Source organism: Pimephales promelas, chromosome 12 (assembly GCF_988280905.1).
Source record: "Pimephales promelas chromosome 12, fPimPro1.hap1.1, whole genome shotgun sequence".
Lineage (NCBI taxonomy): Eukaryota > Metazoa > Chordata > Actinopteri > Cypriniformes > Leuciscidae > Pimephales > Pimephales promelas.
The window spans coordinates 25,227,819-25,252,343 of NC_142780.1; the positions used below are offsets into that span (position 1 = coordinate 25,227,819).

At 35.3% G+C, this 24,525-nt stretch overlaps 1 protein-coding gene and 1 long non-coding RNA gene across 6 annotated transcripts in view; one reads left to right on the top strand and one right to left on the bottom strand.

Annotated features, from left to right (window-relative positions):
- snap91a (synaptosome associated protein 91a) overlaps positions 1–24,525 on the bottom strand; it is a 40,462-nt gene that overhangs the window by 9,567 nt on the left and 6,370 nt on the right. For 4 of the 5 annotated variants that reach the window (XM_089117816.1, XM_089117815.1, XM_089117814.1 and 1 more), the window contains exons 2-15: positions 14,841–14,983; positions 12,487–12,562; positions 12,153–12,255; positions 11,076–11,169; positions 10,660–10,771; positions 10,444–10,550; positions 10,316–10,357; positions 6,166–6,227; positions 5,391–5,403; positions 4,427–4,557; positions 4,254–4,336; positions 3,342–3,356; positions 2,809–2,940; positions 864–944 (exon numbers count right to left, since the gene is read on the bottom strand). In XM_089117816.1, the coding sequence (XP_088973942.1) occupies positions 864–944; positions 2,809–2,940; positions 3,342–3,356; positions 4,254–4,336; positions 4,427–4,557; positions 5,391–5,403; positions 6,166–6,227; positions 10,316–10,357; positions 10,444–10,550; positions 10,660–10,771; positions 11,076–11,169; positions 12,153–12,255; positions 12,487–12,562; positions 14,841–14,983 (1,194 nt within the window). The remainder of the gene's footprint in view (positions 1–863; positions 945–2,808; positions 2,941–3,341; positions 3,357–4,253; positions 4,337–4,426; positions 4,558–5,390; positions 5,404–6,165; positions 6,228–10,315; positions 10,358–10,443; positions 10,551–10,659; positions 10,772–11,075; positions 11,170–12,152; positions 12,256–12,486; positions 12,563–14,840; positions 14,984–24,525) is intronic. The other variant, XM_089117817.1, reaches the window with a different exon arrangement.
- On the top strand, positions 21,130–24,144 carry LOC120461724 (uncharacterized). Its single transcript, XR_016145757.1, has 5 exons — positions 21,130–21,392; positions 22,102–22,136; positions 22,419–22,536; positions 22,688–22,780; positions 23,116–24,144. It is a non-coding gene; the product is annotated as an uncharacterized LOC120461724 (long non-coding RNA).

Below are 24,525 nucleotides of genomic sequence, written 5' to 3' on the forward strand. Positions count from 1 at the left end.
CAAAGTAGTTGAATGTCTAAAGTGGACTATCGAAATAAAGTGTAACCCTAAGTTACAATAAAAGCGAATTTAGTAAGATAAATATAGAGTAACGCTGCTCATGTTCTGACACAGGTTTTGCTCTTCAAATTTCATGAAATTAAAGTGTAGGTTGTTTAAATGAATCACTGCTACTGAAAATATAAGCTGGAAGGGAAATTATTAGTAAAGGTAACATAGCACTCAAAAAAAGTCTTTTTTTAAGATTTAAGCTTTTCAATTAATAGTAAAATTCCATCAAATTGTATTGAATAATCCTTATGCAAAGAAATTTGTAAGGATTATTCAATTAAAATATGTAAGGATTATTCAATTCAATTTGATGGAATTTGACTATTTTACTATTAACTGAAATGGATAAATCTTGAAAAAAGTCTTCCGCAGAAAGTTAAGGCAAAAATAATTTTCAATCATCAACTTAAGGATTTTGTTTTGTTTTCAAAATATCTACACATCCTTAAAACAAAATTAATTTTGCTTTTAATGTTTTAAGGATATGTACATTTTGTACTGTAAAACAAGAACAAAATAATGATTAAAAATTATTCTTTTTGTAATGTAAGGAGAGATATTAATTGTGCCTGCAGAGAATGGTGTATGTGCTCAGGTGTATGTATCGCGTGGGCAAAAGCAGGGTTAAAATGCAAACAAAAATCACATTACATGCACTCTCTCTCACACACACAGACTGCTGACCATTAGCGGTTGTTGAACTTCAGGTTTCCATTCAAGCACGTGACCATATTACACACAAACCTCCACACACACACACACACAATAAAGAGCAGGGTGCTAAAGGATCTTGTGTACGGATGAACACCCACCAGATCCGGCACATGCATCAGCAGCAGCTGCTGGGGCCACACCCTCGCTCGGACCATCACCTGGGGAGGGCGCAAACGCATCTGGGCCGAACCAAACCAACAAAACCCAACAGAGAAAAAGAAATGGGGATGAAGAGGCTATAGAGAGAGACTTCTATAAGTGAACAGAAACACTCTATACAACCCAAATGGCAGTAAAAAAGACCAGTCTGGGCTGTATACAGTTTAATTCAGTGTGTACACACACTGAGGGAAATGAGTCAGCCTGCGTGAAACACCCAGTCAATGCCGTCAGGACCAACAAGTGAGTAAAACGTGTTGGATTTGACAGCATTGATCAGTTAACTAAAGCCAAGGCGGTGATGAGCATTGTGGCATTTGATATTTCAAACCCCATCAAAACCTGCACAACTCATTGTGATGAACAGGTAAGAATGAATTCATTTATTAAGCAAGAGAAAAAAAAGCTTCTTTTTTAAACCGACTGTTAATTTAATTTGAGGAATATCAAATCAACAGTCTGCACAGCTTTGTATGTAACAAGGTGTCTTTGTATGTAACAAGGTTACTGGTAGGGTTGCCAACTTTCCTATAATACAGAATCATCCTGATCATCCTGAAGACTTTTGGGTTACACTTTATTTTAAGGTGTCCTTATCACAGTGTAATTATACATTTAAGTACTGAGTTGTATTAATTAACAACGTGTACATCATGTCTGTAATGTTGTATGAAACTTTAATAGACATTAATAGCAGCATTATTATCGTTTATCATTAAACATACTGTACATTGGCAAATTTTGCAAATTTTTTTTTAAGTGATTGCATCTGATGAAAGTTATTGCATCTGAAAGGGATTTTGGTACTTAATTCTTTTTTTATATAAAAAAGTTGGCAACCCTATTTATTAGAAAAATGCATGTATAAAATGAAATTAAAATAAAACTAAAATCAAAAATGTTAATTCCATACTCAATGTGTAATTGGTTTGTTTACGGCAAATTTCTGCCGGCAAAACCTGAGCTGGCCTGGGCTTAAATATTTGCATGGCATGAATGTTGACAGTTTAAGGTTATTTGATGTTGACCTTTCTTATCTTTCTTAACCTCTCTTATTTGCGGTTGACCTTTCATAATCAGGGATGTACTGAAATGTCTGCTGTAAGCGATCTCATCTCAAGTAAACTAATCCTTAGCTATATAGTATGCTTCATTAAACAAATGGATCAACTCAGCTGGTAGGCCTAACAATACTACTGTTCTTTTCTCCATTGGATTAATCCTGTCTACTTGTATTGTTCTCATTTGAATAAAATAATCTGTTAAAATGAATAAATATGGCCCAATGGTCCAGTGAACTAATTATCTTCTACTTACACAATACACCTTATTCACGGCAGCGCCATCTTTGATTTTTAATAAGAATGAAAGCGAGGCTGTGAGGGATAGACTTGCATCTCTTCAATGGGCTGTATTGTTATTTAATGTGTTTTCGGATTGTTCTGCTCATGAAACACTGGAAAAATATCTGTCTAAAAATGTCAGTTGACAAAAAACTCCCGACAATGTAAGCTGTGGAAAATTGTAAGTAATCTAGCCACTTTATTCAGCTTTTTACAGCGGATGCCATTGGAAACACGGTAAGTCTATCCCTCACAGCCTCACTTTCATACCTGTCATGGCACTGCTCTGAATAAGGTCTATAGTCACTTCAGGCCACATATTGGAGAAGGAATAAAAACCACTATGGCAAAATGCATTTACTTAAATATGAAGTAATTAACAAGTTACTGTACCTTCATGAAAAGCAGTCACGTGTCAACTGAGTGACTTCATACAATTCCAGTAACAATCCATGCACCCAAACCAAGGTGTGATTCACAAAACAACTGACAAACTCAACATTCTTCCCTGATAGTTAAACCTGGAAATGACCTGACTGACCTCCAAACAGATCCATGTCTGAGACAGTGGCAGGCACTGGCAGCGAGGCAGCGGCAGCTGGTTCAGTAGCAGAAGCTGCGGCAGAGTCAACCTCAGAGAGGGGCGCTTCAGAGTTAGCGGTAGCAAGAGAGTCTGGAGCCACAACCAAACCACAGCATTCAGAAAGACAGAGGAGGAGAGAGACGCAATGAAGGGATGTAGGCAGGATGAACTTTTTTTTTGTGGTGAGATTTTAGCAAAATGACTAATGACTAAAAAAGAAGAATGCCGATTTGGACAGTAAAAAGTTTGTTCAGAAAGTTCCTGGTAGACAAGACGCAAGGTTGTCGTGCCCATTCAAATTTGGAAATGATTTTCAATTACTATTATTTTTTATAAAATTCTAAATAAAAATAGCCTTTGATGATTAATGACTAGGTTGTTAAATTATTACAGGAAAATAAAATAGCATGTTGATTTTGGTATGATACATGTTAAGGCTCAGATCCTGGATAGAACACTTATGTATCCGCAATCTATAAATCTCTACTCACCCTCACCAAGCAGATCTGACACCAAAGCCAAAAACAGGGAAATGAGTGAGGAAGAAAAGAAGAAGATTATGTTAGAAGAAATCAGATGTTTGATCTCTCCTTGAATCAGCTGATCCCAAATTTTTCTTTATGAAGAAAAACAACTGGGACTTGACAAGCTTGGGTGGAAAAGCAGAAAGGGAAAGACATTTCCAATTAGTCTGTCATTAGAACTTATTAGAATGCCCACTCAATGGGCTATATGCACGCATAAGTTCCGCATTTGACGTAAGGATGCTCGTCCATTTCCGGTTGTGTAGATTAAAGCGGAGGAAAACCGGAGAAAACGGGATTATGGCAGAGTCTTCAATATTTACTGTCCTCCCGTCTTTGAAACGAAACGTACATACGTTTAGATGGAATTTTATATATAGTTATGTTTATTTAATATAATTTTAAAAAGAAGCATAAACACAACGAGGGGTGTCTGTTTTATCTGTTTTTGTGACTAACGTTTCATTAGTATAACCATGGAGTATAAAATTCAATATAAATTCTCGGTATTGCATTGGACTCTATGATCGGCGGAAGTTATCGAGCATCCTTAATCCTTCACCGGAAATAACGCCGTGCATAGAGCCCATATATATTCCCCTAATTGGCCTAATTTCAGTAGAAAATGGTTCATGCAGTGGAGCTCAATAGACAAACTAGTAGTCCTGATATGAATGATGAACACACCGATAACAACCTAAACCTCCAGTTTTTAAGTCTCTGAAACAATAAATACTGAAGATTTTTGCACATCAGTTGACCTGTACTGATAAAACAACATCAAAGAATGTAATACAACAACATCACTCCTCAGTACAGTGGTGGTTATTGCTGGTGTTTTGTGGTTTATAGCAGCAAAATGAAATGACATCAGCTCACCTCCCCATGATGCTGTGGGAGCCGCCGTAGCCCCTGCAGTTGGAGCCAACAGATCAAAATCCACAAGATCATTAAAGCCGCTACTGTAGAGAGAAAAAGACAAGAGGGAGTGATGTATATACAGTAAGGACATGTCACAGATGGTTGAGTTTTATTATAATAAGACAACTTACTTGACGGTGGTTGTAGCTGGTGCTGCTGCAATGGTGTCAGTTACTGCGACTGCTGCAGTAGTGGGTTCAGCGGTACCAGCAGTTTTGGCAGGGGTACTAGCAGGCGTTCCATTACTTGTTGGAGATCCTTTCTATATGTGGAAAGTTGGATTTACCATTTATTTGAATAAATAGACAATAATATGAATTTTTGTCTTATAATTCTTATACACAATTACTACAGAATTATACACGGTACTGTTCAAAAGTTTGTGGTCAGTAAGATTTTTTTTAAAGATACAAATATTTATTTAAAAATATATATTAATGGGGGTGGTTGAGGAGATTCCCCTCTCTATGTAAAGCGCTTTGAGTGCCGAGAAAAGCGCTATATAAATGTAATGAATTATTATTTACTGAGCAGCAATGGATATAATTGATCAAAAATGACTGTAAAGACTTTAAACATTGATACCAAAAAATTACTAGCCTGGTAATACCAAACTCTGCTACTTCGCTTTGCTTTGTAGACGCGAAAATAAATAGAGCGGAAGTACGAAGTCTGACGTAGTGAGGCTAAAAAAATGCATTAAAAAATAGAATACAGTTCTTTTGAACGTTCTTTTCATAACAGAATCCTGAAAGAACATGTATCACAGATTACACAACATTATTAGGCAGCAAATCATTTAAATTTGATAATAATAATCATTTTTCAATTATTATCATTGATAATAATAAGAATTAGTGAAGACTGAAGACTGGAGTAAAGGCTGCAAAAAAAAATTCAGATTTTCAATCTCAGAAATAAATGACAGAAATAGAAAACAGATTGTTTTGATTCATTTAAATTGTAATAATATTTTATAATATTACTGTTTTACTGTATTTAATCAATTGGCTAGCATAAGAGACTGACCCTAAACTTTTGAACGATAGTGCAATACTGCATAATTCAATTGTAAAAAAGTTTCACATTACTCACCTTAGTAGGTGACCTAGTGGTAGGAAGCGTAAATAATGTGAGAATGGCTTTTGAAATAACTTTATACTCAAAAAGTTAAATGATGGAATTATAATTCATGATATGAGGAATCATTTCAAACAGCAAGCAGGCATTATGCATTAATGACTAATAGTCTTATTGCCCTACCCACTCATTTCGATTTTTTTTTTTAGGAAACATAAGCCAAAATTAATCCAAGGTATATACAATCCTAAAAAATTATAATATTTCTTTTAAATTCAAATAATATCAACAGCTGGCATGCACTGGGGAATACAGGGTATTCAGTTACGATAAGATTGCATGACTCTGAAATGAAGACTACCAAATACAAAATCGATCAATTCATATTGAGCAATCGATCAATTCTAGGCTGGCTCTGTTTGTGTGTTAAGTTCAGTCCGGTTCAGCTTGTACAGAGTGAACTTAATTATAAAGCTCAGCTGGACAAAAAAATAATTCGTTCTATAGAGAGAGGGAACTTTAGCAGAACTGTGAACACCACAATGACGACAACATCACCATTACAGTACAAACATATAATTATCTTTACGGTACAAGTGAATTCTGCCAAACATTCTGTAGAAATACTCACTCATCACTGTTAACACAAGGAAAGGAGGGACAGTATTACTGTTTGTAATAAAAGTATCGATTTTATCAGCAGTAGAAAAGCTTCATCCATTCGAGATAAAGAAGATTGACTTCTTTTGATTTATTGCTTCATATTATTCAGAAGAATTCAAGCACTTACACTTTCTTCCCCTCCAGTGTGTTGAGATGTGTCTCCAGAGATTCCAGAAGACTCTCAGGGGCCTACAAAGCCACAAAACAACGCATTGTTAAAGTGACCTACTGTACCACCAAGGACACAATCATTCAGACTACACAAAACGACAAAGTCAAACTGCTAACAGTGAATGAAGACAAGCAGAGGACAAATATTACTAGAAAATGACTGTAACTTATATAATTATAGTTTATATTGTAACACAATAAATGTAGATGTTTATTATTTAAGTAAGCAAAGAATTCTCCCCGCTGGTTTGGATGCAGAGCACAATACTTTAGTTCATGGTCCCAGTGGGGCCCACAATGCATTGCGGCATGCTCACTCATGCATTTCAGGGCACATTATAGGTTAGACATGCCACATAAATCGCAGGTGGGTGTATCTCATGGGCAACAATGTCATAAAGTTACAGCTAAATAGGCCAAACGAATCATATACTAAAATAATATATAATCTGGTCCATTTTTGTGGTTAATTCATGAATAAAAGCTAAATAAAAAGCCTTGGGTCTAGGGTAATATGATATGGGCCATAATGACTTGTCAAGAGCATCTATCGATTGTCTAGGTCTACATGACATCTAATGCCACAAACCCTTCACAATGATAAAATCTTGAGAATGAAATATTGTTTGATCAGGCCATCATAAGAATCATAAATTCAACTACCTATCATGTACAGATAGAATGGGGTGCCTTGTCAGATCTGGTGACCCTGCTGTATGTCTGTAGCTGTTCACATAATTCATCATTTTGTAATATCTGTCCAAAATAATAATAATGCAAATTAACAACAGATTTATTACTGCATTTGAACTGCATTATTACTGCATAAACAGCAATCAGAATGGTAAAACACACTGAAAAATATTACAATAGCTATATTTCCATCCAAAATTGGATCACGTAAAGCATTGCGAATAAAGGAAGTTTCCATCCCAAGTGATCAGGAGAACAAAATCGGCACTTCTTGGAAACTTAAAATGGACATTTCTGCAGTCTGAGGCTTCCATGAGGCTCTTTTTTCATACATCATAAATGATTAGCAACTTTCAGAGAGCACAGACAAAACGTAATAAACGCTGTCATGTTATTTTGTGTTTAGAGGAAGATGCCTGGTGGTTGGAAACGCAATCCCGTGAGACAGTTCTGGGAGGTCATTATACAAATACCAAATCATTTTCGATGATAGACTTTGGCTTCAGCATTTCAGAATGGCCAAACCAACATTTGAGATGCTGTGCAATGAAATAGTTATACAGGTCCACTGATTAGTCCAGTTATTCAATCTCATCCACTGTCGACGCAAAGTCGAGTGAGTTTTTTGTTGAGTTTCAGAAAACATGTTTCCATCATAGTTTACGTGCTTCTTTTTGGTCTTCTTATTGGATAAGAAAAAAATATCCGCCTCAATTGAGAAGTTTCAAAGTTTTTTATGCACATTTTTTGAAATTATACGCATCTTGGCATTTCCATCCACCGCTTTTTGGATGGAAACAAGGCTAATCTGATCATAATGAATCAATAGCACTCAGACAACTTATCAAAACATATTACTTCTTGAAGTAAATTAACCTCTTTTACAGCACCAAATTTGACAGCTAGATGCCATTTGACCAATCAGAATAGAGAATTCCAAAGTGTAATTAATATAAATGGCCTATTGCTGTTCATCAAAATAGTGTATGAAAAGTCCTACAACAATTCAAGCAGTGGCAGCTAAACGAATCCTATATGGCAGCACTCTCAGACAATTACACGGGGTCCTAGCAGATCGAGGCTTGAGAAGTACCCCTGAGAATTGGGATTTGAGCTGAAGTGTTGGCACAATATACACCACATACACTAACCTCAGACATACCCTCAACATCTCTCACCTCCTTTTCCCATTCTCTCTGTCATACAGACACAAAGCCAGCTACAATATTTACAGCTAAATATTTACAAAGGAATAATGGAGATTAATTCACATACAACTAATCCATTAATTACCCTGTGCTCTATTACCGAGCAGATAACTGCGATCCTTAAACAGTGTGTTAAACACAAATGTGTGTGTTGTGTCTATTTAGCTCCTGTAAGACACAAGATTCTTTTTGTTTTGAAACAAATTAACTGAAAATTCAAAGCTGAAAATGGGTGTTTCTTCTGATTTCTAATTGCAGTGAGTGGTAAGGGTTGCATCAAGACAGAATTTAATGAAAAGGAACGGGCTTTTCTGAATTGAAACCCATTTCTTCAAACTAAAAGCAGCTTAAAAACAAACAAATAGCAATTTCTGTTTGGTTGTGTAGATCAGGATTGCATGCGCAATTGATGACTTAAGGATGCAACAAACTTGCAGCAAAATGCAGCAATCAAAAGATTTCAGTACACTTGAGTCCTTTAAATAGGGTCTAAGGGAATATCTAAAAATAAATTGTGTAAAATCATTACTACACCCTGTTAAATGTAATCACATTTGTTGAGCTACACAGCTGTGCATCCCAGGCCGAAACCCAATTACAAACACTGCCAAATCCAGAACCCAGGCAGTCATGCTCGTCTCCCTCCAGCACGTCCTGAACTCCACCGCTGATCCAGACTATCTAAAAGCAACCATCCTGCCCTGACATCACGCGCAGCATGCTTTCAGAGCAAGCCCCCTTGTTTCTGCCCGCATGAAAAACTCTCATAATTTCATAACAGAGCTTCCACAACAGCAGAACCCTCTGTTTTCAAGTTTTAAAAGCTTGAATTTGGTGTTTTCCATGAATACAGGTGACTGACATTTGAAAAATTCATTTTTTGTTCTTTTCAATAAACGAAAAGGTGACAGGAAAAGGTAATTTTTATAATTTAAAATATTTATTTATTTGATATAATTTATATATATATATATATATATATATATATTAGGACTGGGCAACGATTACACACGCATGTACATATTTACGATCACACATGCATGTATATATTTAAGAAATATTTGCATGTATATACTTATATATATATATATATATACTTAAGTATATAATATGTATATTTATACATAATTAATATTATTTGTATAAATAAATATTTGATATATTAAGAACACATTTTTCTTAAATATATACATGCATGTGTGTGTATTTATATATAATACTAATAATGTCCAAATAATACATCTTGGATGTCACAAATTTAAAGAATGCAAAAAAATTTTATATAAGGAAAATCCTGTTAACAAGTTTGCGCGCAAATGGCAAACATCACCAAAATCATAACAGCTTTTAAAACAGAAAAACAACCTATTTGTGCTTTAAATGTTTTTTAAAACATCTGGGGACACGAAAGGGCTGCATATTCATGGAAAGCACCAGTTATTTTCATATTTTGCTAATCTAAAAGACACATTTACTGAACAAAGAGACATTTTATTGAAATTCCCCAAAATGTCAGACGTTTTTAAATAGTTTTTAAGCAAATTATTTTGTTCAACATATTAAGTGGGTCTTAATGATTGTGGAAACTCTATTCTTGGCGATTCTTCAGCTTTACTGGGATGCAAATGTGGCTGTAGCTTATGTTCTTGTCTCAGACAGCAAGCATTGCTGCTACTCCGCTCATGATCCTTCAGTCACATCCAAGTTCACTTTGTGTGCAGAGATTTTGTGTGCAGTTTATTTAATGAGCACTAATGAGGATTGTTTTTTTTGCTCTCTCCTAAGCTGCAGGATTTCCCAAAGTGGAAAGCACCACACACTACTCACTCTCTCAGCCTGTGTGATCAATCTGCACCGCTGAAATAAGAAGACAGGTACAGAATCTGTCAATCAGCCAGGGAGCACGGGACAGGATGGATCCATGGAACACGCACCCTTCTGACAAATGCCCCATCATGAGAGAAGAATGACCACTTATATGTAGCGCATGGATGTTTATGACTGGTCCAATGGTCAGGATAGGGTAACAACCTCTCAATTGTCTAAAACTTGTCGGATTTGAAGGCTACGACACATGCAACACATGTTAAAACAACACCACGAGTCCACAACACTGACATGCATGGTTAGTACTGAAATGGAGAGTGTTGGCATCATGAGGAATGGGACGAAAAGGACGAAAATACAACTTAAACAGAGCCTTACCTGCGTCAGTTCAGGAATATCGTTTTTGTCAATTCCCACTTGCTGTTGGACAAAAAGAAGAGGTTATATGACATAACCTATGAACCACTAAGGCAAGTGTTTATAATTACAAAAACTACATGGTTTACCTCAGCAATTTTGAGAAACTCTGAGACTCTGGTCATTCGTGTCAAGAATTTTTTATAGATTTCCAATGCTTCTTTGCATTGTCCTTTCTTCATCTGGAAAAATTTCTCTAAAAATGACCAAAGGAAATCATATTAAGTCATATAGATGTGTCAAATCTTGCAGACTATCAATATGCCATCTTTGCAATCTGAAAAATAATATCAATAAAGACTTACCTAAAAGATTAATGATGCCATCATTGTAGCAGGCGTACAACTTGATCAGATCCTTGAAGAGCAACAGAAAGGTGGCATTGATCACCCCGTTTACAAGGTCTTTTGGATGAACCTGAAACAATAAAGCAAGAGAATAAGAATTAAAAGCAAGTAAAAATCGATCATTTCTAGTACAAGCTGTGAATAAATTTATTCACCAGCTGTCAAAATTGACCAGCTACCTTACAGGAAAAAAGCTTTCAGATAAAATGCAGACTGTATTATATTTCCAATTGTAAAAACATCATTAAAATGACAATATGTCACAGATTTGTGTTTTGCAAAAGGTTTTCCTAACTAGGTGTGATGCTAGTCAAGTTTGAGCCCTGTGTAACAGCATCAGGTGTTAATACAGCCTGTGACGATGACAAACTCACTTCAAACTCCAGCAGAGCATCAATCTGACCCTGTAGAGTGGGCATGCCTTTCAAGAGCTTGTCTGGAGACATTGTTCTCATCACACCATCAGCACTGAGAAACACACACACATTCACATGGATTTGGTAGTACATGTCATTTGTAAGTGAACATAATCCAGAATCAGGTATAACACCAATTCTTGGGTTAAATGTTAAAGATCAGCCCCACCCTAACTGGAATTTTTGTAGGCCATGGAACATAGGCACATTGATGTACATGCTTTGGGACTGTCCATTTGTGGGACAAAATGCTAGATGTTTTGTATAATGTCACTAGATTACTTTTTCCCAAGCATCCTGTGCTTTTATTATTGAATGATAACTATCAACTTTCAAGCTGCCAGGAATGTTACAAAGAAGATATTAGTTTTTTCAGATATGTTTTTGTAATGTTTTTGTATGCTTTCTTGAAAAAAAAAAACTTGGATAGTTGACATGAAATACATTTAGAAATGTGACATCTGATGGTATGAACCTGTAAAAATGTATTTATCATACCATATAAAAATTAGGTATTACATTTTTTTTATTAGAAAAGGTGACTACAGCACCTAAAATATAGATTTTAACCTAAAATAAACGTTTGATGAAAAAGTCATGAATAGGTTGTGTCATCTAACCATTTATATAATACTGTAAGTATAATATAACAATAAAGAAAAGTAAAATATGGTCTAATAGATATGTTCATTGTCAGGGAACATTAATACAAATTTCTTAGTGAGTTCATTAAAAAATGCAATTTTAGACTCTAATAATCAGATGTGTGCTGCCAATGTGTTTGTAGCTTCTTCATTGTGTCGTGTCTGCAATGAGACCTTGATTACATACAGTAACACACACACAATAGTTCCAAGAGAAAGGAACTTTGTGAATAACCGCAATAATTGAATTTCTACAGAAGCATCACAAAGCTCTTTTCTGGGTCTCGAGGTTGTCCTTGATTTCACAGCATCCCACTCAAATCTGTTACTGCGCAGTAGTGTTCCAATGTCAACACTGAGTGTACAGCAATGTAGCAGAAGATTCATTTACCCTTTCTTCACTCTGCCAAAGTCGAAAGCCATCTGTCTGTATGCAAATGCCTTCTCGTTCAGATACCTGCTGTAACGTCTTATAAACGTTGACATGTCATAACCTGAAAGTACAAGTCTTTATAAATACAATAGGCTGATCATTTTTATTTCATAAGCAAATTCAAATGTATGCAGTGGGCATGACAGCAACATTGATTAAATAAGAACAAAACGTGTTAGTTTAATAGTAGTGCAATTAAATATAGCTCACATAACTTTTTATAATAGTGATTTAATATCACACAAGAAGATTTTGTCTGGGAGATGCTGTCACTGCATGAAATATTACTTACCATGAGAGCCAGTTTTGTCCAAAAAATTGCTAAGATTGAATAGGGTGTTCCTGGAGGCCAGGTACTGAATGAACCTCTGGAGAAAAAGAAAAGGAAAAAAAATGCAATCATTTGCATTATTATATTCATTTAGCACACATGGAATTATATTTCAGATATAAGACTGCTTTTCGGAAGACAGAAGACTACAGTTTCAATAAAAAAGCTCCAATTGACAGAGATACAGAGAGATGCATTAGAAAAGCAGAATTGCGGTACAGTAAAGAGACAGAATTCAATGCTACCAAACCGATATAATCAGCTCATGATTAATCACTCAGAACTCACATTAATGGGAGCGGATGGAAAAATGGGAATAATAGCAGAGGCTTTATCAAGAAAGACCAGCACACTCACTGCATATGAGCAGGGTATACAGCATTCACTTCAAACACATTTATGCAGATTGACACATTTAATGAAAAACAGCAGGCAAACAAGGCCATGGAAAACTGTAATGAGCCGCGAATATGAAATGGAAAATATTCACTAATCAAAATCATTAGAAAAAGATATTGTATGGTCCATGCACAGTATGAATACTTAAATGGAAATATATATTTTTTTTTCTTGTTTTCTAGCAACAATAAGTAAAAAAAAAAAAGATTATTACTAAAACATATCTTGAATTAAGTTTATGGGGAAAAAACAACAACATTTGCCCAAAAGGTAAGAAACTTATGCTTAGTTTAAGATATATATCTTCTCTACAGACAAGCCTTATTATTTATCACTCTCAATTATTGATAAGATATTTTTACTAGAAAACAAGACAAAAACACTGATGAAAGAAACTGATTCTAGTATAATAATATGAAGGTAAAGGTATTATTATTTTTTATTTATGGATGACCTTTTCAAATTGATTTTTGGAGGGTTAAAATATTAAGATTCAACTATAACACACATCAAACCTATCCCAGCACTCCATCATCTCTGTGGGCTGTGCCTTTTCAGTTTGCCAGTCAGAGTTTAACTGATGTGTCAGCTGATCAATGCAGAAGCTTTTGGGGAGATCAAGCTATATGGCCCTGTCCCAAATGGCAGCCTAAACACTTGCGGTCTTCCTACGTGTCCGCACTTTCGCTTTGTCGCTTAAGTCGCTTTGACGGGTCCACAAGACCGTAAGTGCATATGAAGTGAGCCATTTGGGACAGGGCCATAAAGTACACTTTTAATCAGTTTACTATCCGATTACTAACCAGCTCAAATACCCATGTGTCAAGGTAAATACTTCCCTTGTATATGTAACCTGTAGAAGCACATAGCCTGATGTATTAGAACACATACCCTGTTTAATATTTTCTTCCAGAGTGTGACTATGCTCTCTGACTATCCAGCTGTACCCCTATCTATCCTTGAGTTGATACCCACAATAACAAATTAAACATTGGGGGAGGATTATGAAGCAATATCTGTCCCCACAGACAAAGCAGTCTGGCAGGTTACATTCATAATTAAATAGCTCTCTTTAATTAAAATAATGGAAAGTGAGCTCATCTACTATATATTATTGTTATGTCATACAATATTTTTCCTCATTGCTTATTCAGCAGAATGAAAGGCAATGCTTGTAGAAGTAATCACTTTGCATGACTTTACATAAGATTACATAATAACAGAAACTATCTTAAAACAGGACTTTAAGTGTAAAATACCGAACTAACCCTTTAATATGGCCCCAGATCTTATACAGATACAGTTATTAGACACGGTGTATATAAATATATGAGATTGCTTAATTATTTGCACAATTAATATTCACTAATAGCTACGCCTTTGCCATTCCATGACGTCACAACATGTCCATATGCACTGTCCCGCCACTTTTTATAATATAGTGATACCTATTCATGTGTCGCCAGCATATATGTGGCTTCATATTTATTCAATTATCCTTTGTAGCTGTACTTCTATGAATTTCTATCAGTTCCTCTCAAGCTCTAAGGTCCTCCACCCTCCTTCCATTATCATTCATTCTTCTTTCTCTTTATCTCATTCTGCTTTCCACTGCCATCTGCCTTTTCACTCTCTGATGTCTCTTTCACAGCGCGAGCTTCGACTGAAAGAGTAAAATGCTCTTTCAGAAAGAGTGAGGGCCAGAGTATCTGCCGCCTGTCTGTCTGTCTTTGCTCCTATTGTGAGCCTGATGGGTGTGATAATGGTGATAAGTGGGAGCAGGAGGACTTTGAGTGCAATAGGTGGTCAGCTGTGGGGATGAGCTCCTCAGAAAATTGTTCAAATTTAAGGTTTTACTGTTTATGTAATAATGCAGACCCTGGATTAAGATCTCTCAACAATGCAAGTAGTCTCACCTCATTGCCATGGACCATCAGGTGGTGAGTGGTGACCAAAGCCTTGAAGACCACAATCCAGCTAGCATTCCCTGCTCTCTCAAACAGGGTATCAGCCATCTGGGGAACATTGACATTGGACTCCTGGGTTGCTTGGATCAAGTCTGTGAGGGAATATGAAATGCAAATAAAAGGCTTAGCTTAGCTTAGAACTCATAACAGCTCCCGAAGTGGGCACAACAAAGATCAGGACATCAGAGTGACACACAATCTTGCTAACATATCAAACAATCTCTCTTAAAAGACATTTAGGTTCAGATGGTAAAACGTTGAGAGAGTTCACCAATCTCTTGAATCGATTGTAATTAGAATTCTCATTATAGCTATGGTTATGGACATATAGTATCCACAAAAAATAACCTAAACTCAATAATGCAGATGTGAAAGGGAAAAGAACAGGTGATTAATATTACAGCGCTGTCAGAACTTTGAATAATGCAGTGTGATGGGAACTCTGTGGTGCACCAGTGCATGACAAAACAGCTCTTGTCATTCAGCGTGACATCTGACAATGCAGAAAATTGAAACTGAAATGTGATCAAGAATACATAGATAAACGGACAAAAAGACAGACAATAGTTAGTTAGATGGTAAGATTGATAGACGGACAGAGTGTTGGAGAAATGGGTAGTAGGATGGACAGAAGAACGGACAGATAAGCTATTAGATAGTTAGACAAATAGACAGACAGACAGACAAATAGTAGGCTGACAGACATCTGATAGATAGATAGATAGATAGATAGATAGATAGATAGATAGATAGATAGATAGATAGATAGATAGATAGATAGATAGATAGATAGATAGATAGATAGATAGATAGATAGATAGATAGATAGATAGATAGATAGATAGATAGATAGATAGATAGATAGACAGACAGTTTGTAGGCTGATAGACAAACAGCTGGATATTTAGACATAAAGACAATACAGTAGAAAGATAGATATACAGATACAGATAGAGGTAGACAAAAGGATAGGCTAGTTAGTTAAAACAGATTGATAATACAGATTATGAGATGTCTGTCTGTCAAACTATCTATCTATTTAGAGTAGACATACTTAGACACACTGTTCAACAGAACAGAAAGTTAGACAGACAGATAAGTAGATCTTTCTCTTCTCCCTGTCCCTCTCTTTATCTTCATCACACATTCACTGCAGAAGGACGCACACACAGAGAGATTTCTATCAGTATGTCTCCAAGGAGATGATGACAAAATGACAAAACAGCCTGCTCTCCTCTAACAGACCACACATTCATCCTAAACCATGAACTACACATTACAACACACTTCCTGAAACCACAGTCTGTGTTCAAGTATTATTTTTTACATACTGACAATGCACTATAACCATGTCTCAATAATTCCGATATCATTTTATATATGATTATAATCTAATTAAGACATGTTGAAACAATGATATGCAGCCTCATCTCTCATCACATAGGAAATAATATTATAGGGTGGAAATACACCAGGCTATGGGATGCAGTCACCTTGACTGAAAGAGGAAGGGTACACACACACATTCATGTACAGTACAAGATGACCACAGATTAGATTACATAAGTTACATAACCACAGAGACCACACAATAATAGCCCTCCCCTCCCTCTAAAAGGTAACTGAAAAGTCCTAGTTTGGCACCAGGCCTTATAGGATGAAATTGGAGGTTCAAACCAATGATTTAAGATATGATATATGATTGAACCTCACCTGAACTAAATTTAATATATATATATATATATATATATATATATATATATATATATATATATTATGGTTTCCACAAAAAACATTAAGCGGCAACTTTGAAATTATTTGAAAAAAAGCACCAAATCAGGACATTAGAATGATTTCTGAAAATCATGTGATACTGTATGGTTGCTGAAATGTTGAAATATGGTTGCTTTTTTAATGAAATATTACCGTTTTACTGTATTTTTATTCAAATAAACCAGCATTGGTGGGCGTAACAAGAGACTTTGTTTTTTTACATTTTAAAAGCCCACACTTTTGAACAATAGTGTATATGGGATGTGTTCCTTCACATCATTTTCAGTATTGCTCAATACCTCTGTTAGTTTACAATAAACCAATTGGCTTCTTAAAGAGTTTGGTTGTAATAAAGCAGGTTTGTACAGTCTCATAAACTTTGTAAGACATGAAGTTTGACTCGTCTGAGTTGCAAGTTCGATGTATGAGGCAGAACATCTACTGATGTACTGGGCATTTTTTGTACTTATTGGGGCATTCACAGGGGATTATAATGCAAGGCAGTGCTTAAAACAAACTATTAACACATATGAGTCACACTGTAATAAAAGTTTTGAGTTTTGCGCAGTAGGATTTCAAAGAACACAGTATTTCTGACTTAGCCTTCGCTTCCTAAATTATTTATGGAGAGTAATAAAAGCCTGTGGAGAGAATCAGTAGTGGAGTCAGATATTGTATGACACATCTCACTGTTCTCAGTCACTACACGGCAGGAATGCATAAAATCCCAAATAACCAAACAAATAAACACCCTGCTAAAACGAAGCACCGCAGTCAGAGCACAGCAGTCAAACGGTAAACGCAGTGAGAGGCAGCTGCACTGCCAGCTCATATAGCAGGCTAGAAAAATACCCTGCAGCCTCATGGCCTCTGCTGTGCTCCCCAACTATTGACCACCAACTTGACCCACAGGCCACTTTCCCTGTTCAATAACAGGACCAAATTACAGTATCGGTAGCCACACACATCCATGGGCCACACACTTTGGTTATTCTATCCTGGCAGGACTTTTCATTGATTTCTGTTGTTTGTTTTTCCCGTTTTTATTATTGAGCTAATGGTATTTTCTATCCCCTACCCCTAAACCAGTGCTTCCTACGACCTTTGTAGCTGATGTCAATATTCAAAGTCTATCCTACACAGGCTATGATTTTTGCTTTTCTACTATGCTAAAATGATAAGAAAAAGACAAGCTTTAAACAACCTTTGAGTAACATCTTATTTATATTAAATTATTTATAAAATAATTATATTTATCTTAAGATTTTTTAATAGTTCATTTTGAAAGAAAACATATTGTATTAATAATACTTACAAAAAGGTAACTGCTGAAAACAAGTAGCCAATAACTCTCAGTAAACACAAATCAACACAGTAGGCTGTATATATATATATTATTTTTTTTTACTGTTTTGTAAATTACAGATGAATCCCTAGTTCACATTTTAATCAGCCAACAATCCCAAATTCATAACAGTCTGGTCCATAGTTCACAACTTCACACCCTATGCACTGGACAGCTTCAGTTCCACATAAAGTAACTATTAGCGGCAAAGAAAGCCTTAGAACATGCACTTTACACATTCAATTAACCTAAGGTGTCATTACAAAAGCATTTTCACCCAGACTGTAAATGCCATTGTGGAGTAATTGCATCATGCATTTTTGCACGCTGAGATCGCTTCTACAAACAAGGCACAGAAATTCTGTATCATGCCATGTGTTAAAATGCACCGAATGGTCTGTCTCTGAGACGGTAATTTCACTCCCCTATAAAGGCATGAGTAGGAGGGGAGACAGACATGCTTAAACCGCCTGTTTCCCAGGCAACTGCAGCACTTAGTCTGGTGTCAGGAAACCAGGTCTCCTTTGTTGAATATTAAGACACGGAAACATTTAATTAAGAAATGTAGAATGTACATGGAGCGAGACAAGAGGCCAGTTTAAAACCAGTTAATAGTGAGTGTCCTCCTAATAGAGCAGCTAAAGAGTGTACAAGAAAATCCACTTGATCTAACAGCATGCGTACACAGACAGCTTCAAACAGCAGCTCTGATTCGGGTTGTGACTCAACACAATGTGACATTATGCTCAAAATACTCTTGAACTTAATGAAGACACTTTAGTTTGAAGGATAGACCATTCAATGGGTGGTTGACATTTAATTATAAAAAGATCATCAACAAGATATTAATATCATATACATTGTTTGGCGATAGAATTTTAAGAACCGTTCAATAAGTCCTATCAAAATGTGTTATCTGTAAAAATTTTAATTTAAGGTTATTTTAAATGAATTAGCAAGTAGAAATACAAGATTATAACATGAAAATGACCAATATATTAATACTAACACACAAACATATTATATTTAAATAAGGACAAGCTATTAAAATACACCTTAAACTTTTTTAATGCAAATTATAAATATATGTAAACTAGGCCTGTATATAATCAGCCTGTTCTCATCCTTTAACGTCATATAGAACGCTATATGCAAAAACGGCGCTATACTACGCATATGGCACCCTTTATCGTTAATATAACACGCGAACCCAAGACGTTATAAATCCTTTAGCGTGAATGTGACACGCACACCCTACCCCACACCTAAACTTAGCCCTCACAGCGCGTGTTATATTAACGATAACGTGTGCCATGCGCGTAGTATAGCGCCGTTTTGTCATATAGCGTTCTATATGACGTTAAAGGATGAGAACGCGTTGATATAATTGGCAAAAAGTGTGGAAATTTTCACTTACCCCACCACAAGTAATAATAAATTTAATTAAAATACTTATTGTTTTCATTGTGTTTTGACCCATGCAACCATAAAAAATAAGCTTAGGACACAAAATTTTAGATACAGGAAAATTTCACAATTTTGATTCCAATTTTGATACCACACATTTTATAAGCTTTTCACCAATTCTCAGTTGGTCAAAATACCATCATATGTTGGCTACACACATACATCAAGTACATTTAGCCCAGCAAACAGCATTGTTTTGGATATTCTTTCTCGAAATATATATGTAATAAAAGCCGACCAATCAGGTTGTAAACATATCCCTATGCTTTAAGGTTTGGTATCTTTAAGTTAATTGTTAAAATGCCTATGTGAACACTAAGTGGAGAAGGACTAAAAGTTGTTTTTTTTTTTTGGTCTGGGCTAAATGAAACAAACTAAAAGTGTGAACACACCCTGAGAAGTGGCTTTCTGAGCTCTTGCCTCGGACGTGTGCTCACGCCGCATATTTCTCACACAGTATGCGAGTACCAAATATAATTCTCTTCCGCGTCTTCTTGCACTTGAATATTTAAGCAAGGCTTAAAAATGTCCATCAACTGTCCCGAGCGCTGTTCACGCCACCCCAGGGTATCTTTATTGTCGAGAACTGCACTCACTTGACTGTTCCCATGTGTATCTTTAGACAGTACTTTTAACTAAACCAGAACTCACCAATCAATGCCTGGTTACACAGAACGATGCTATACACAGGGCAATGTAAAGATATAGCTAGGCTAACAATACACAAGCAAACCTGATAGCAAGTTAACTGAACAGGAACCAATCATTCACAGCCCACAAAATTTCAAAATAAAAGAGTACATGAGAATACAATAAAGGGTCAAAAAAGGTATACTAATAATCAGAAAATTCATATTCTAATAATTAAATGCAAAATCTGATACAAACAGTCACACTACAGCACCTAGTATTGGAGTACAATGTATAGCATAGTGCTTGTGTAGTGTTACACACAGCAAGCTCTGAGAGGGACTTGGTGAGTTCTGACCAGGTTTGAGTCCAGTTAATTGAATGTAAAAAAGTTTGTTTAAGTGAAACAAACTTAAGTCCATTCTTTATTAGTTATAGAACCAGGATTGTGAGTAATATTGCATTTGTTGAATTCTCTAGTCCAAGAAGCTTTTTTTTTCTCTGTATTATTTAGTAATATTACAAAAACATATTTTATTTGAGAAATGTTCAGATGTCACAGAATGTTTTTGTAATATATACTATCAATTAAATATCATGTAAACCTGTCCCACTGTAAACCTGTACAATGATGTGGCCAGCTAGAAATGTCATGTTAATATTAGCATGCTAAATTGCATTACTCTCTCCACTTTGCCTTTCACAACAAGTGATAATATCGTTATGTGCTAGCCTTTAAATAACCTTAATGGTGTATTTATCTTGTTGATTTAGACCAGTTTTATCATGTTTGCATATCTTTAACAACATTCTTGTCCAAAGATCCTACGCAAACTAGCTACTTGTTTTTACTCCATTCAACAGAGCTATGCAAACTGATGAGGACATTAAAATGAATGACGGTTTTAAGGTAGTATAGTATGTTCAAGTGTTCAAGTAAAATGTGAGCTGAATGAGTGTGCTGAATATGTGTGTTTGAGAACAAAAACTGCCATATTCCACTGCACATGAATGGAGCACACTGTAAAATGTAACTGATGATCTTACTAATAACATTAAGTGAATAAAACTTATTTTGAATAAGTTTGTTGACCTTACTAAGTTTGATAAAGTAAGGACAACGTTTTAGCACGGTAAGTTATTAAACTCAAAAGATTAAATTAACCTCTACTTAAAATAATAAGTATGTTGAACATTTTCGAGTGGTCATGCGCAGTTCTACCAGTAGGTGGAGCCGATTTGAAAACGTAATACCATTATTTCGGATGAGGAAAGCACATGGAAAGGTGAGTCAGTGCTTTTTATGTCTTATTTTAATGTCTGAATTGCTTAATATACACAATTGACCGTGTAATAAATGAAACAGATTAAACTAGCGTTACACATGAACATTGGATGTGTTATTTTAATCAAATTCTTGGATTGTGTTGGATTGTGCTAATCGAAATGAGCAGTCTAGCATTTGCAAATCGGTAGCCTAATCGTTAGGTCCATGCTTTCAATCAAGGAACATACTTTATGATACAACTGTTTTTTGGGAGAACTATTCTTTTAATGTTAATAAAACAAAAGTCACTGAAAATCACTCACTTAAATACAGTGGCTTTAATAAGAATAAATTATTAATGTATACTGTCAAGCCAATTTATAGGGTTTATCTTATTTATATATTATGTTGTGTATATGTAACGTGTATCTTTATTCCTATTTCTTTATTAACAAAGATTAAAATTACTAAGCTTTTTATTATCATTAATTTTGACCTAAAATGTCTGCTATTCTATTTTGTTTTTAGCTTTGTTTTTTGAAAATATGGAAATTTGTTTGGCTGTAATGCAAAACAGTAAAACCAACATGAAAAGAATTGTGATATCATATTTTGCCATATCGCCCACCCCACACTTTAAATGTTTGAACACTATTGATTTATAAATTAAAATACAAAGCTGTATATTAAAAAAGTGTGTATTTTAATATTATTTTCTTCATTTGCAGAGCTTGCTTTGTGAGATGAGACATGCAAAGGAAATGTAAGTACTGTTTTTTTCCCCCTATGAAAATAGAGCTCTCCTCTTGAAGCATTATCGTATAAAACATGGAAGCTACACCAGAACTACACCATTTCCATGTCTTCACACAGACTGTTCGTGTTCATTTAAGTCATAAATATATACCTTTACGTTTATCTGAAGAATAGAGGTACATTTGGGATACTACGAGATTGAGTAAATAAGGCAATTTTCAAGTATCCCTATAACGCAGTAACCAAAAGCCTAATAATAGATATAACATTGTTCTTTTTCCTTTTACAGATCAATGCAGAGTTTATTCGCATCACAAGCAAAAACCTCAAGCAAGAATTTTTTACAGCACTTGATCAACATACAGCTCGTTTTCTGGCAGTTGGAAAAAAAACTTTCTGAATTTGTGGTAAGCTTGTCTATGCTTATTTCTTAAACTAATTTTTGTAACTGTTATTTCATAAAATTTAATTCTATGTTATAAAACTTTTTTTCAGAGCAGCCATCACATTTTAAAGTAGTTTATTCAGACTAATTTTAAATTTAATTTGGTTTTCCAGGGCACTGACATCACTGCAAATCGCACAGCAGTTCTTTGTGGACTTCCCCTCATTTTTGGAGAAGACACCTCAGACTTTTTCAAAACAATATTGGCAAGTACCATTCTCTGTATATTTCTCTAATCCCCCACACATACATTACATATAGCCATTCAATTATTCTTCATTCAACTATCCCAGAAACAGACCAGACACAAACTCTTCAAATGTAATTGTACATTTTCTTGTGTGTTTGTTCTGCCATCATTGCACTGTGCATTGTTTTCTGATGTCTAATTTTCATACAATACTTTAATGTTTACCTGTTAGTTGAGTTGTATGTAGAACAGAAGGTAATGGTCCTTATTCTTTAAGTTACATGCACATTTGTGAGATTTCCTATTTGTAATGTAACTAGAATTTTAATATTTCTGTATTTTTTTTATTAGGACTGTGATTGCAACACACCCAAGATTTCCATTGGGATTATAACTGTGATGACTGAAGAAACTCAGGATTCTTCACAAGCACTGCATTTAGAGGCTTCACACACAGCAATTGTCCTAGAAGGAGCCATTGTTATGGATGAACTTCAAAAACTTCCGGATGCCATGTGCCTACTTTTTGGGCTAATATACTGTATGCGTTTAATTCGAAGTACACTCCACAGCTCAAGAACACCTTTGATTTTATTCAGAGACTGTTTCTTTCTCTGGGACACAAATTCCTGAAGCCTAAACTACAGTCACCTGAAAACATGCTGCTCATGTAAGTAAATGTTGTTTCAGATTAAAAAAATTCTGTCATAATTTACACTCCCTCATCTTGTTTCAAACCCGTAAGAGAAAGGGTCTAGTCTTAAAATAAATCATAAATACATCTTAATAATCTCTTTATATCTTTTAAGTTAGGGTCATCTGGACTATCAATAGAGGGACATAAAATGCTTAACTGGTTAATTTTAAATATTTGTATTTGTGTTTCAAAGAATATCCAAACTTACAGGTTTGTTATGAGATGTGGGAGAGTAAATTATGACAGATTTTTCAGTTTAGTGGCTATCCTGTTACTATCCCTTTAAAGGGTTAGTTCACCCAAAAATGAAAATTAAGTCATTAATTACTCACCCCCATGCTGTACCAACCCCGTAAGACCTTCGTTCATCTTCGGAGCACAAATGAAGATATTTTTGATTAAATTTGAGAGCTGTATCACTGCTACATAGGCACTCTAAGGGATCGAAACTTGACGGCCCAGTAAGTCAATGAAGAAAATGTTTAAATATTCCATGACTACAGTGGCTCAACTATAAGTTTATCAAGCGACGAGAATACTTTTTGTGCGAAAAAACAAACAAATAAAATGATTTTATTCGACTATTCCTTTTCTTCCTTGTAGGCCTGAAACAAGAGATAACGAGATTTCCATGACGCATGTGTGCGAGAAATCTTTTTAAGTCTTGTTTCAGGCCCAGAAGGAAGAAAAGGAATAGTCAAATAAAGTCGTTGTTTTTGTTTTATTTCCCCACAAAAAGGATTCTCGTCGTTTGATAAACTTATAGTTGAGCCACTGTCGTCACATGGAATATTTAAACATTTTCTTCATTGACTTTCTGGGCCGTCAAGTGTCTATCCCTTAGGAGCCAATGTGGTAGTGATCCACCTCTCAAATTTAATCAAAAATATCTTCATTTGTGTTCCGAAGATGAATGAAGGTCTTACGGGGTTGGTACAGCATGGGGGTGAGTAATTAATGACTTAATTTTCATTTTTGGGTGAACTAACCCTTTGAGTTTGTGGTTGTACAAAATTTCTAAAATACACAAAACATTTATAAATTGTCACTTGTCAACCTTGGTT